Below are 15313 nucleotides of genomic sequence, written 5' to 3'. Positions count from 1 at the left end.
GGGAAGGAACTGGCATTAAGAGGGGCTGACTGGGAAAGGATTCCTGTAGGACAAGAGATCTTCCTGATCTGAAGGCTGCCAGGAGGAAGAGAGGAGGAGGAGAACCCTCCAGGCAGGGAGGACAACCGAAGAAAGTACGCAGAGCTGAGGAGGGTAATAGGTGGGGCTTGAGTGGAGTCTTGATCAGAGACAAGCAGAGGGGAGAAGGGAGTGGACTCTAGGCAGGGGGGGATAGCCTTGTAAAGACATGGAGACAGAAGGTAAAACGCTGTATGTGACAAGTTTGGTAAGGTCTGTCAGGCAGGATTGTAGAGTTCAGAATAAAGTCAGACAAGAAAGAGGAAAATCAACCCTTTGAGCAGCACCTGGCACCATACATACATAGCCTCACAGGCAACACCACCATGACATATGTTCAGAAACAAGGAGAAGCCACCAAGGCTCTATTGGCAGCTCCAATCTCAGATGCATCACAGTTATGGTGACTCTCAGGCACGCCCCACGGAGGCACCACCACATACAGACCCACAAGGTCAATCAAAACCATGCCTCATTTCTCATCTGACACACACTGAGAAGCCTGAGCTGGAGTCCAGCTTCTAGCACAGCATCTCTATCCTCTAGGGATGGCCTTGGGTTTTATGAAGACTGAAGCCTGTTAACTGAAACCATCAGGTCATCACCCTCCTCCATCTGATCTTACCCAGCCTTCAAGGATATCCTGAGGTGAAGAAGCAGGAAGTGGAAGAACTTCAGTCCTGGTTCTGCTCTGCCCTGGCCCACCCCCTCCTCTCTCTCTAGAAATCTCCCTTGTTCAATCCTGTCTGACTCTTTGTGACCCCATTTGGGGTTTTCCTGGCAAAGATACTGGAGTGGTTGGCTGTTTGCTTCACCTTATTTTACAAGTGAGGAAACTGAGGCAAATAGGGTGAAGCGACTTGCTCAGGGTCACACAGCTAGCAAGTGTCTGAGGCCAGATTTGAACTCAGAAGAGTCCCTGATTCCAAGCCCACTGCACCATAGGGTCTCACAACAAGGAGACTTCTTGGCGGGAAGTGGAGCACGAAAGGAAAACTTGGTGCCAGATTGATCTGGCTAAGCAGGCAGCCAATGGGGGTCTGGTGATAAAGACAGCCAGACCTTGTTCACTAGATTTTGGGGGTCATCGAAAGAGCCAAAGTCACAGTAATAAGGGAACCAGTCAAGACAAGGCCTAAACAACAGGGTCAGGTTTGTGTGGGGTGAGATACTGTAGTAGGTGAGTTATACTCTCTGGAGATAGAGGCAGACTTCAGGTCTGGGTTGGATTCGTAACTTGTGAGATTCCAATGACCCAACCTCTGCTCAGACCTCATATCAGGAAGAAGCCGCCGCCAACCCTTGGCACTCACAGTCAGGAAGTCTGCTCTCTGTAGTTTCTGTCCATCATGGTCAGGTCTACCTCTGAGGCTGAGCAGAACAAGGTGAGGCAGCAAGCATTTATTAAGTGCCTACTGTGTGCCAAACCCTAGCCTAAGTGCCAGGGAGACAAAGAAAAGCAAAAAACAGCCTTCACCCTCAGCGAGCTCAAGTCTAATGGAGGCTGACCAATGTTGCAGACAAGACGGAGACAGGATAAATTGGTGTCCTCAGAGGGAAGGCCCAGGCATTAAGGAGATGTGGCCAAGGCTCCCCTGTATGGAGGATTTCGACTAGGCCTTGAAGGAATCCAGGAGCCTCCGCATGCTGAGGAGGAAGAGCCTTCCAGGAGGAGAGGACAGTCATGAAAATGCCTGGAGTTGGGAGGAGGAGCATCTTGTGTGAGGAACAGTCAGGGGTCCAGTGGCACTGGATGCAAGAAGAGAATGTGGCAGGATCCATGAGGCATAAAGACCAGAAGAGGGGGGTTGGGGGAAGGTTGTAAAGGAGTTTGTGGTTGACCCTGGAGGTAGTAGGGATTCTATTTGGGGTTTTGTTGGCAAAGATACAGGAGTGGTTTGCCATTTCCAACTCCAGCTCATTTTACAGATGAGGAAACAGACATTTAGAGTCAAGTGACTTCTCCAGGGTCACACAGCTAGGAAGTATAAAGGAGCCACTGGAGTTCGTCATTTATATAGCTCTTTAAGGTTTGCTAAGCACTTGGCAAATACCTTGTTTAATCCTCACAGCACTCCTGGGAGGCAGGTGCTATTATGATCCCCATTTTACAGTTGAGAAAACTGGAAGAGAGAGAAGTTAAGTGACTTGCCCAGGGTCACATACTAAGACAGGCAGTGAATTCAGATCTTCCTGACTGCAGGCCTGGCACTCTAACCACCGAGCCACCTGGCTGACCCTAACCCTCTGACTTGAGACTGCCTGGATATGGAAGGTGCGAGATGGAGCAGTCAAGGATGATACCCAACTTGGTAGCCTGGGGGACCTGGAGGATGGTGTAACTACTTTAGGGAGTAACAGGGCAGTTGGAAAGAGGGGGGAGTTTAGCAGGGTGCACAGTGAGTTCAGTATTGAAAATGTTGAATTTAAAACAAAACAAGAACAAGGTTAATACCTTCACATACACAGACAGGGTCCATGGATCCCAGGCCTTCTCTTCTCCCTCAGGGCTGGGCCTGGGCAGAGATGTTGGAGGAGGAATGGACCCCAGGTCAGACTCCATGGCCTCTGGGGTCCCTCCCAGCTCTGAGACTGGACAGTCACCCCTCACTGCTCCAGCACCCACACCGGAGGAATGCTTTGTGATGAGACTTTTACAAATGGACACTATCCCCACATTCTGTTTTTCATATCAAATAGACGTTTATTCTGTGACCAAATCATGTATGCACACATGTTCCAGCATCCCCCTTCCCCATCCCCTTTTCCTCTCCTCTCCTTCTCTCTTCTTTCTTTCTCTCTCTCTCTCTCCTCTCTGTCTGTCTCTCTCTATCTCTGTGTCTCTCTGATCTCTCCAGGCCAGACACCATCTAAAGGGAAAGTCAGTGAGAAGCCTGTATGGTACTGGCTGCTGGGATAAGTCAATACAGACCAAAGTGAGTCCTCCCCCAGACAGCCTCTGAGGTCCCTTCTAATTCTCAGCTTCTGTGATTTTTTTCTCCTGTGATACGATTCCCTGTTCTCTAGCCTCAGCTGGGCCTTCAGGGCTCTAGAACGACCCTTAACTTCTGGATAGGTAGCCTGGCTCAATGAGTGAGATGCTGGAATGGAGTCATTGATAATTCCTTTAATTCCTTTAATTAGCTATGCGACCTTGGGCAAGTCACATCTCTAGACTTCAGTTTCCTCATCTGTAAAATGAGGTTGGTTTCTAGGGTCTCTTACAGTGCTAAAGCTCTGAGCCTGCTCCTCTCTGATCAACAATCCCACTTCTCACAATATTTTTTCCTGTGGGGTCACCCAAAGCCCCTTCCTCTCAGCAGATGACCTGGAATCCATAGCTGAGAAAACTCAGGTTACATGGTCTTATTACATCTTACCCCCTCACACTATGAGGCCATGAATTGGCCTTGTATTTCCTGACACTGGACACTCCATCTCCTGGCTTCTGTAGCTTTCTTTGAGTCCTAGCTAAAATCCCACCTTTTGCAGGAAGCCTCTCCTAGCCCTCCCTCTGAGATCACCTCCAATTTCTTGTTTGTACACAGTTGTTTCACGTTGTCTCTCCTGTTAGACTATGAGCTCCTTGAGGGCAGGGACTGGCATTTTGTCTTTCTTAGCATCCCCAGGGCTGCGCCAATGCCTTGGACTGAATCAATACTTGTTGACTAGAACAAGTCCTGAGCAACTACACACACACACTCACACACACACACACACACACACACAATATATATATACACTGTGCCACTTGGCTTGTCATATCAGAAAATGTTAGATTTGTACTGTCTCTTTACCCCGTCCTGTTGGGTGTTGAGAAGAAAAACACCAGTCTAAACCAGGGAAAGTAAAACATGCCTCTCTGCATGTTCACCTCTCAGGTGGGACAGAAAATAATGCCCCCTCTCCACAAAGAGGAAAAGATCGGCTTCACCCTGTCTCTCCTGAGAAAGACGCTGTCAGATCCCCTCTCCCATCTCCCCCATGTCCATGTTTGCCAAACCAAGTGCCTAGACTCCATTTAAAATGCTAATAAAATAGATATATTTATTTTTATCTTCCACAAGTAAAATGAGATCAATACAACCAAACATACCATGCTGGGGGCAGGTGGTGATTTCTCTGTACCAGGTCCTGGTTGTCATCTATAAGCCTTAGAGAATAGTCCCCTTCCAAGACCACCCTCCAGCCACATGCACCCCACCAACCTTCCTCATTCCATCCCCTTCTAGGCTCCTGGCCAAGTTTATCTTCAGCCCCCTTTTTTCTACCCTTCCCTATCCCCACCCCCCATGGTTCTGAGCAGGAGGCGGGTTAGAGCTCCTCAGGGTAGGGGAGGTCATCGCACAGTTCCAGCTGGACGCTGGATGCAAACCACCGCTTGGGGCAGCCCAGGCTGTAGTGGAGGGTGGTGCGGTAAGTGTTTTTGGGGTGCTTGGGGAAGATGATGGTGGTGCTCTGGAAACGCAAGGCCCGTTGGCGAGGTTCAAAGGTCAGCTGGGTTTTGTAGTTCCGCCATGTGCAATTGGGAGTGGCGATAATGGTCTCACTGTAGGAGGTGATGGTGGGGACAGGGACATAAAAGATGTCATCTCGGTAGTGTTTTTCAGAATCGTATTTGATCTCGGAGTTACAGCTGGGGAGGGCAGAATGGGAAGGAGGGGCAGCCAAAAAGAAAAAGAAAAAACACCTGAGATCAGCAATGCACAGCATCCCAGCCCAACAAAGAGAGCCCTAAGTTCATAAACTGGGGTTAAAAGCTGACAAAGAGACTGAGGTGCCCATGGCCACAGAGCTAGTTAAGTCCCAAATAAGATTCGAATCAAAGCCTTCTCTGAATCCAGCACATCATAATTTAATACATCATGCCATCCATTCAAAAGAAAGGACTTTGGCTTTTTGGTTTTTATGTATTTTCAGTCCAAGAAGCGTTATTACTACGTACTGGGCATTATACAAAGTGTATGTTGTGTTGAATTGGATTTGGGACACTGTAGAAGGGGTTTTTGTTCAGGCATGGGTTTGACTAGATAGCCTCTGAGGTCTCAAACTCTAAGAGTCTATATAATTAAAGCCTAGTTCTACCACTCGTGTGCTGCTGGACACCATGAGAGTCTGAGCCTCAGACATCTGTACAACGAGGAAAAAATCCCCACTCACTGTACCTACTTCCACTTTTACCCAATGCTGCTGGCCAAAGCCAGCCTCGTTCCCACCTAGGTAAGCACAACCCCCTTGACTATTTCAGCCTGCCCCATGGACTTTCATTCATTCTGGTCCCCATCTCTCTCTTTCTCTCCCTGTAAATTCCTTTCAAGAATCCTTCCTAATTTGCTTTTACTTTATCCCCCTCCCAACCACAGTCATGAAAGATAACTACCTTTTATTTTCCTCTCTTTATGATATCACCTTTGAAATTTAGGTGATGTACGCATTTGGAACTTTTTGTGGTGTACAGTGTAAGTTACTGGTCTAAGCCCTCTTTCTGCCAAACCTTCTGCAGCATTGGGCAATCACCCTAATACTTCTTAATACTCTCTCCTCCCTTTGTTTCCCTGTCTCATTTGATAACTCTGCTTCATCTCTGCGTTCTTCAAATAAGAACGTGTTACAAAGGACTCCGTTAATATCAGTTATTACTCAAAATCAGCCGCATTGGAGGAGTACTTTGTGCGAGTCGAGTCTTGTTATTTTTAAGATGTTAGCCCCTGTTAAGGTTCTTTTTTATGTAATTTCTTAATTTATTATTGTGCAATACATTTGAAAGGAAGAGAATATTAGTTTCTGTCTCACTTTTGAAGGAGTAATAGCCCGTATTAGGCTGAAAAGTGTATAGAGATGGTCAGTGAATAAATACTAAGAACAGGTTCTAACCAATATCTACTTTACTTAACAATTTTACTTAGAGTAAGCCCTGTCCTCTTCCCTCTCCACTTTGTTTTCTTTTTTATTTGTTTATTTTCAACTCATGGAACATCCTAGAGATAGCTACCATTAGACACAAATAGGCACACATATTTTAAATGATCCTATACATCCTTGTATTTCCTAGTAACCTTGGGTCAAGACCATGCCCAGTGGTGATTCAGTAGATACTCTTTCCTAGTATATATAGATTAATTAATTACTCCATAGCTGACTCTGAATTCACAAAGAATCAGGACTTGAATTAGTACATTGGTATTAAAGAGATGCCATGGGATGAGTGCTAGATTGGGGCCAGAGGAGCTGGGTTTTAATCCTGGCATTGCCACCACCTGTGGAACCACTGACAAACAACAGCTTTGTTCTGAGGCAACTGGTTTATTTTTTCCTTCTTCTGTAGAATGAATAGATGACCAACTCTAAATCTATAATTCTAGGATTATACCTCTGAAACTTCTGGAATCTGTCCCCTTCTTCTGATACCTAGTACCAGCACCCTGGTTCAGGCCCCCATTTCTCCCTCTGGATTCCCTTTCTGCAGTTTTTTCCTTCTCAAATACATCCTTCTTACAGCTGTTGAGTTACTTTACTGAGGTATAGTTCTGACTTCACTCAGAGACCATCCATGGCTCCCCATTGCCTACTGAAAAAAACTTCTTAGCTTGGCATTCAATGCTTTCTACAACTTTGCTCCAACCTACCCTTCTAGCAAGATTTCACAGTATGCCACTTCACACTGTAGGCCTAACCAAATGGCATATTCCACAGCCTTCTCCTGTTCTGCCTTTTTGCATATGGCACCCAAGGCTGGAGTGACCCCCATCTCTGCCTGCTGATATTCTCCTATCCTTCAAAGCCAAATCTGCCAAGAAACCTTTGTTCTTCCCATCCCAATCTGACCCCTTAGTCTCTTTTCACATTCATCTCTCTTCTACATTTTGTTTTATTAGAGTTATTTCTGTATCCTATCATCCCATTGCTAGTTAGACTCCTGGGACCAGGGATTCATTCTTCTTTCCTTTCCTTCTTGTTTCTTCTTCCTTCCTTCTTTCCTTCCTTCCTTCCTTCCTTCCTTCCTTCCTTCCTTCCTTCCTTCCTTCCTTCCTTCTTTCCTTCCTTCCTTCCTTCCTTCCTTCCTTCCTTCCTTCCTTCCTTCCTTCCTTCCTTCCTTCCTTCCTCTCTCTCTCTCTCTCTCTCTCTCTCTCTCTCTCTCTCTCTCTTTCTCTCTCTCTCTCTCTCTCTCTCCCTCTCTCTTTCTCCCTGGCATATACCACAATACCACAATATGTGACATCTCTGGAATCTCTTCCCTTCTCTCTATTTTCCATCCTAGTTCAGGCAAAATGCAAGCCTATCCTTTCCCAACTCCAAGTTCAGGCCAAATCTCTGTTTCCTAATTGGTCTTTCTGCCCCAAGTCACTCCCTTCTCCTATTCATTCTTCATGAAACTGTCATTTTCCTAAAGCCACAGATCTGACCAAATCATGCCTACTTCTCAGTAACTTTCAATAGCTTCCTATTACCCCAGGACCAAATACAAGTTCATTTGATGTTTAAAGACCTTTACAACTTGACTCCAACCTACCCTTCTAGACATTCTTATTCATGCAATTGAAAACTGAGTTACACTGGCCTATTTGGTGTTCTTCACCCACAACATCCCATTTCTCCTCTCCATGCCTTTGCACAAAAGGTACTCCCTCCTGACCTCTGTTTCTTAGAAATCTCTTCAAAGCTTAGCTCAGGTACCAATTCCTGCATGAGACTTCTTTCCTGACCCTCCTTCCCCATGGCTGTTGGGATCCCCCTTCCCAAATACCTATTACTTATTTTTTAAACTTATATGTACATGTTATCTCCTCTGATAGAATGCCAGTTCCTTGAGGGAAGGATCTGTTTGCATGCCCAGGACCCAGTCTAGTGGCTGGCACACAGCTGGCATGCTCACTGATTAGTTCTATCATATCAATTCTTTCTAGAAAGTAGATATCCCCTCCTCCACACAAGCCTTTGCTATCTCCTCCATGGGCCCAAGGAGAAAGCCACTGCCACACATACCGAATTTCCTGCATGGGCTGAGGGTTTACTTCAATGCTTTCCCCAAAAAACACTGGGTGCAGTCTGCGTCTCATCTCCAGCATAGCAGGGTCCTGGAGGAGGTGAGGAGCCTGTAGAGAAAAGGGCACGCTCACATTTAGTTACACAGTATCCCTGACCCCAGCACCCCCCATGGAAGGGATACACACCCTAGAGGAACATGGGATTAATAGGACCTCAGAGGTCAGAGAGTCTGACCCCTCAGTTACAGATACTGAAGCTGAAGCCCAGAGAATGATAGGATGAGAGCCTGAATCTGGAGTCCAAGAGACAAGGAGAAAGTCATCGAACTCGACTCTGATTTTAGAGATGAGGAAATGAGCACATGTCAGTCAGCTGTCCCCTCCTCACTCTACAAATAGTGATCAAGGAGCAGAGGCCAGGTGCTGTGCTAAGTGCTGGACAGCACCAGAATAGCCCTTGCTATATGGGAGCTTACATTTTGGGAGAACGTAAGGTCATTCCTGTCATTTGCCAACATTCCTGCTTTCGAGGGTTGGAGACACAGAGGAACCCCAGTCTGGGCATGTGCTGCACCTGGGCACATGCTGCAGCACCTGGGCACACGTTGCAGCACCTAGACACATGCTGCATATGGCCTTGCAGGTCCCCCCATGATCTCGACCTTGAATCCTCTGAATTTCCCACCGCCCAGAGAGAGATGAACCAGCCTCCTGGCCCGAGGGAGGGCAGGGTATCACGGGGGAGGGGAGGACGCCGGCTTCCCCAGTTTCTCTCCAGGCTCAAGATTAGACGTGATACTTAATCAGACTGTGGTGTTTCCCTCCCATTTATATCATTGTAGTCATTGAAAAGGCCGATTTCACAGCTATTCTCTCTAGTAGAGGATTATGGTTCTAGACCCAGAAGCCACCTAGTCCAACCCCCTCTTTCTACAGATGAGGAAACTTTGGCCCAGAGAATTTCAACAACTCGCCCAAAGGTACATAGAAAGTAAGTCACAGAGTCGGAATTAGAGCTCAGGTCCTGCAATGCCATTTTCTTTGCTCTCTCCTTCCTTGAAGTGCTTTCCTGTGGCAGATGGGGGACCTGCCTGACCCAAGAGCTCTTCTTCTAGTACCTTTTTGGGAGGTCAGGTGAACACATCCAATCCAACACAGACTTATTAAACTCCTACTATGTGCCTAGCACTGTAGCTACAAAAACGAGAGAACAACCAGATGCCTGCCCCCAGAGATCTTACATTCTACTAAAGTGATACAGGATAAGCATAGGCAACGCTTCTTAAGTGCTTGCTATGTACTGGTCACTGTGCCAAAATAAACACATGTAGGATGATGTGAGATGGGAGCAGTAAGTCAGTCAACAAGCTCTCACTAAGTGTTTTCTCTGTGCCAGGCAAGCCGACTATGTGCTGAGCAAAGGGGGATCACCTTTCTGCAGGTGCCACTTAAAAGGAATCCCCACTGGAACATGGCAGCCTCTTCTCAAAGCCCCCCACGGAAGGAGCCCCCCACCTTTCCAGGCAGCCTGTGCTCCATTTCAACCAGCTCTCCTCCTGAGAAGGTGGCCCCCGAGCTGCCTACTAAGCCCTGAAGGGAACTGGCAGTGAGGAGGGAGAGCAGCTCGGGGTGGGGGTGGGGGGGAACTGCTGTGCCCAGTCACTGAGGTGACTGCAAGTTAGGGGAACCCCAGGTCCACGGGCGGCTGGCTACAACCCAGAGAGTGGAAAGATGGGAAATAAGCCTAGAAATGGCAGGACTGACCATGGGAGACTTTCTGTCCTCAGAGCAAGGGCTACCTGGAACCCCTGAAAGTTCTCTTTAAAACATTGTTACCGATTTCTTTTTTTCTGTCATCTGCATTTTCTAATGCACCCATCCACCTCTCAGAGAGCCATCGCTTCTGACAAAAAATAAAAAAGAAGGAAAAAAAGAATCCAATTAAGCAACAAACCAGGAAAAGTCAGACGTATGCACTGTTGTCCCCCACCTCAGCTGAGAAGCCAGGAGAGGTACCTCCTCCACCGGAGATTTTTAAGTGGGGTGGTGGGGTGGAAATATGGTCTGGCCTGTGCTTTAGGAGCCTTCTTTTGGCAGCTGTGTGGGGGCACAGGGTCAAACACATAGTAAATACTGAATAAATGTTTGTTGATTGACCCATTAGACTGGAGAAGGGAGACTGGAAGCCAGGAGTCCCACCAGGAACTGTTACAATGCACGGGTACATGCCCCACCTTCCACCTTCCCTCCATCTTTCAGGGCTGCCAGTTGAGGGACAGGAAGAAGAATGCCTGAGGCAGATTTCTGTCTTCCTCAGCCCCATGATTATTTCAGGAAAAGCTCTCTCTCTTCTGTACTCCTTGCAGAACTCCCCTCTCCCCCCAATAATGATGACAGATTAGTCAAAGGGAAATGTAAATGATGCCTTTGTACCAGAGGAGGCAAGGTGCCAGTTGCAGCTTGGAATAAAAATTATTTCCCTGATCCAAGGGGCTACACATTCATCCCTGTGGACAAATCACTCCACTCCCCAGCCCTGCTGTGCCTCAACGGCATTCCAGAGCTGCTGTAGCTGAAAAGGTCCCTCCCTGGTGGCCAATCTGGAGTCAGACTGGGCTCTCGTTCCCTTAGCACAGACCCGTTTGTCCTGGCAGTGACCCAGCTAACGAGTATTGATGCAAAATTTTAAAATGAAATCTTCACAAAGAGACTGCAGAAAAAACATCTGGAAAATAATTCACTGTGATCAAGCTGGAATCATTCTGGAAATGCCAAGATAGCCCCACGCTATGTAAACAGTGATCACCATTAACTCTGGATCTGGGCAGCATGCCTGAGACATGGATTCAAATCTTACCACTGCCAGAGAGGCAGCTTGAGTGGAAAGGAGTCTGTATTTGGGGTCATTTGGCCGCACCACTTGGTACCTGCGTGACCCCAGCCTTGGGCAGGCCACCTGGCCTCTCTGTGCCTCAGTTTCCTCATCTGTAAAATGAAGCAGGCGACCTCTAGATCTTCCTTCAAGTCCCAGTGAAAACCCCACCTTGTACAGGAAGCCCCTGAATGCCGGCATTATCTCTGATATCTTCTGTCTCTATCTTGTTCACGTATAGCTGTTTGCAGTCGTAAGCTCCTTGCTTTTTTCCCCTTTCTGAAGTTCCCTCAGGACTTCACACAGAGCCTGGCACAGGCTGGAGGTACTGAATAAATCCTTGTTTCTTCCTTCCCTTCCCCGAAGCCTCCCTCCCCCCTCTCCCCTACAAAAAGAGTCACATTTATATATAATGTAATAATATATCATATAATAAATGTAGACAGCCACATTTACATAACACTTCACGTACTTTATGCCTTTCACACCTCACCACTTACCCTCTGATACAGGCACTGGAGGCATTATCTCCATCTTACAGATGAGGAAACTGAGGCTCGGAGAGGTTAAATGACTTGTCCAGGATGACATAATTAGTAAGTGTCGGACCCAGGACACCGAGCTGAGCACTCTAGCCATGAAGCCACATGGTCCTTCACACTTCAGCATAGCAGAGTTTAGGAAGACATGAGTCAAAGCTTCTATAGCATCGAGAAACACATTTCCAAAACCTTTGAGGCAGCATGATACCAAGGAAAGTGCACTGGAATCAGAGGATGTGGGTTCAAATCTTGTCTCTGCCTTATAATACCCGGGCATGCCTCAGGGAGACCCTTAGGAAACTGGCCTCTGACACCCTTTCCAGCTCAAACTCATGGGCCCATTATCTCATCTGCAAGATGACATCTCAGGTTCCTTCCTGCTCAATCTGGGATCCATTTTCTCCCTATAAATAAGCCCAGGGGCTCTCTGAGAAGACAGCTCACTGAGCCATGGTAATAAACAGCCTCCCTGTTCTCTCGTTCTTTCTAAAGACCCTCCGGGCATCCTGCTTCTTCTTTTCCCTAAAGACACTCACACCCAATGATGGATGAAACCCAGATGCTCCTTGCCTTCAGGTAAGGAAATAAAAATGAAGGAGGAAGATGGGCCAAGTTCTCTCTTTCTGTAACTCAAGAAGGGATTGTTAAATGAAAAGAGCCAGGTCCCCAGCTCAGCAAAGGAATCATCACCAGGATGGGAAGTCCAGAAGACCTTCTCCAGGTGCTGTGACAGTCTCCCTAAATAACCACAGTTTCAGCTCACAGGAGGGGCCTGTGCATGAACCTTCAATAGCTCCCCACTGCCCCTGATAGCAGTAACAAAATTCTCAGCCTGGCATTTAAAGCACTCCAGAGTCTGGCTCCCACCACATCCAGTCTTTGTGGCACATTATTCCTCTTCACATACTCCACTGGCCAGTCCATCTGGCCGCCTAGCTGGTCACTGTACAGGAAGGTCCATCTCCTGCCTAAGGGCCCTTTGCACTGGCAGTCTCCTGTGTCTGGAAGGTTCTCCTGCCGCACTTCTACCTAGTGTGACCCCTCCTCCTAATTCTTATCTCTTTTGAAGTTATCTCATGTTTATTGATTCAGTTGTGGACCTGTTGTATCCCCTCAACAGAAAATTAACTTCTTGAGGGCTGGGGTTGTTTCATTCCTGTCTGTAATTCCTCTGCCTAGTGCTGCAACTGACATATGGGACAAACTTAATAAATGTTTGTTGAATTAACTTGGTTTTACATACAGCTGAGTGACCTTGGGCCAGTCAATTCTCTCTGGGTTTCAGTTTCACCATCTAAAAAATGGGGTGTTCGCACTAAGGTCCTTTCCAGCTCTAACATTAGGACTCTGTAATCCTTCATGCCAACTTACTTAGCCAAAATATCTGAATACCTTTAGTTACGTTCTTTGCCCCCTCAAGCAGGGGCCAGAAAAATGAATAGCTGTCAAATCTTAGACCAGTCTGCAGGAGAGCTCCATCCTACCCTTTGCTCTTACCTTTCCCCCTACAGCATAAGGTAGATGATATATGATAAGGTATAGAGATAAGGTGTATCGATTTAATAATCGATGGGCACTGAAAGTGGATGGAGTGCTGGGTCGCAGGTTATCATCCAACCCCAGGCTTTTAGAGATAGGAAACACCCAGGGGGCACCTGATCCATCCCTTCCCAAAATAAAAATGAGTTCTACACCATCCCCAACAAGTCACCATCCATCTTTGACTCAAAGGTCTCCGGTGAGAGGAACCCACCTCCTCCTTCCACCTTGGACAGCTCCCATCCCCTCCTCAAGTCTGCATTTATCTCATTGACACATCCACCCGTTCTGGCTCCTTCTGCCTTCTGGAGCCAAGCAGAACAAAGGAAATCCCCCTTCCACACATCAGATCTTCAAATGTTTGAAGACAGCTACCCCATTCAGCCAAGTCTTCCTTTCACAATCAACAAACATTTCTGAACTCCCTATTATATCCCACATAGCGCCACTTGGTAGCACAATGGAGAGACAGAGTTTGAGCCTGGAGTCAGAAAGACTCATCTTCCAGAGTTCAAATCCAGCCTCAGACACTTACTAGCTGTGTGACCCTTGGCAAGTCAATGAATCTTGTTTGCCAGTTTTCTCATCCATAAAATGAGCTGGAGAAGGAAATGGCAAACATTCCAGTATCTTTGCCAAGAAAACATCACATGGGGTCACAAAGAGTCAACACAACTGAAATGACTTGACAACAGCCATGTGGCCTCAGAGACTGGAAGACCCAAGTTCAAGCTTTACCTCTGATACAAATTGACTGTGACCCCCCCCCCTTCCTGAAAGTTCTTTAAGAGTAGAGGAATGAGGAACATCCATTGACCTAAAATATCATATTCTTTGAAGTAAAAATTTTTATCCTGAAATCTTTTTTTTTTTTTGCCTTATAGATAAAAAAAAATTGTCCTATGACAATTGATGAAGTTTGGTCTTTTGAGGTGTTCTGAAATACCATTCCTTCTAATGCTAAGTTCTCAATGCTTTAAGCAACTAAGGCTCTGTGTTGCAGAGAAGATGGCAACCTACATTGGTGGAAGGAATTTCCTCACTTGGGAGTTTCCGATACCAGTAAAATCACTGATGTCCCTGTGTCCTAGTCTTACCCTCAGCCAATCACTGCACTTGCCATGGAGGACACAAAGACAAATGAAACAGTGCCTGTCTTCAGGGAACTTACATTCTATCAGGGGAGACAAAAATGAGATAACATGTAAAGTGCTTTGCAAACCTTACGCTATATAAATGCTAGGTGTACATTAGTTTTTGTGCTAAATAGTTGATTAAATTGGTATTTATAACATTATATTATATACCATATATTTAGTATATTAATTAAACAAAAATTATTGTTAAATAAATTTAACAATATTTTATGTATCAAATGATTAAATAGTTGATATTGTTCATTATATATTTATAGACACTTATTATTGGGGCAGCTAGGCGGAGCGGTAAACAGAGTGCTGGCCCTGGAGTCAGGAAGACCTGAGTTCAACTCAGACCTCAGACGCTTGCTAATTGTGTGACCCTGGACAAGACACTTAACCCTGCTTGTCTCACTTTGCTCATCCATAAATTGAGCTGGATAAGGAAATAGCAAACCACCCAAATGGGGCTATGAGAAGTAGGATATGGCTGAAACAACTGAACACAAGATTATTTATACAGTAATAATAAAATGATTCTTATAAATTTGAAAGTAAATTATTAAATAGATTATGCATCAGATTACCACTAGCTAACACGTATACGGCACTTTAAACTTTTGCAAAGCCCTGTCTGCACATTATCTGTAATCTCAGAAGGTACCCAGTTAGTAATGCTAGAAGCTAATGGAAGGAAGAAAACCCAAGAAAGGTCTGGGATGGGCAGACAGCTCTGGATCTCACCAAGTGTCTGAAAAACCATTCGTGCTAAGGAAAGAAAGGGGAGGATGCAGGTCTCTCCCAGACTCCCCTTCTGGCAGGACAGGTGACAGTCGAGACATTATGGAGGATGCTCAGGGAGACTCTGTCCCTGGGCTCTAAGTTCCATGGTTATTTTAACATCAAAATGGCCCTGCTCTCCCCCCACCCCATGGGGCTCTTGCCAGCTCAAAGTCGGGCAAGGAAAACAGCTGTCACAGCCAAGGGAGTGCACAGTTTGGCACCAAAAATGTAACTTTCCAGTCACAGTGGAACCAGGCACTTTAGAGTGTCTGGGCCACATTTCTATCAAATCCATGGGCTTAGGGAAGCATGTACCAGGGGGGTGCGGGTGAGGGGAGGTTTGGCCAGGCAGCTTCAGAGATCCAGGCAAAAGCC

General features: G+C 46.4%; 1 protein-coding gene across 1 annotated transcript in view; it reads right to left on the bottom strand.

Annotated features, from left to right (window-relative positions):
• Nucleotides 1-4098: 4098 nt before the first annotated feature.
• Nucleotides 4099-15313, bottom strand: part of RFLNA (refilin A) — a 29807-nt gene continuing 18592 nt past the window's right edge. The window contains exons 3-4 of the mRNA XM_072600702.1: nucleotides 8062-8171; nucleotides 4099-4714 (exon numbers count right to left, since the gene is read on the bottom strand). Coding sequence (XP_072456803.1) covers nucleotides 4393-4714; nucleotides 8062-8171 — 432 coding nt within the window. The 3' untranslated portion in view covers nucleotides 4099-4392. The remainder of the gene's footprint in view (nucleotides 4715-8061; nucleotides 8172-15313) is intronic.

Source organism: Notamacropus eugenii, chromosome 4 (assembly GCF_028372415.1).
Source record: "Notamacropus eugenii isolate mMacEug1 chromosome 4, mMacEug1.pri_v2, whole genome shotgun sequence".
NCBI classification, from domain to species: domain Eukaryota; kingdom Metazoa; phylum Chordata; class Mammalia; order Diprotodontia; family Macropodidae; genus Notamacropus; species Notamacropus eugenii.
The sequence above is the reverse complement of the archived record's forward strand: the minus strand, read 5'-3'. Positions and strand labels throughout refer to the sequence as shown.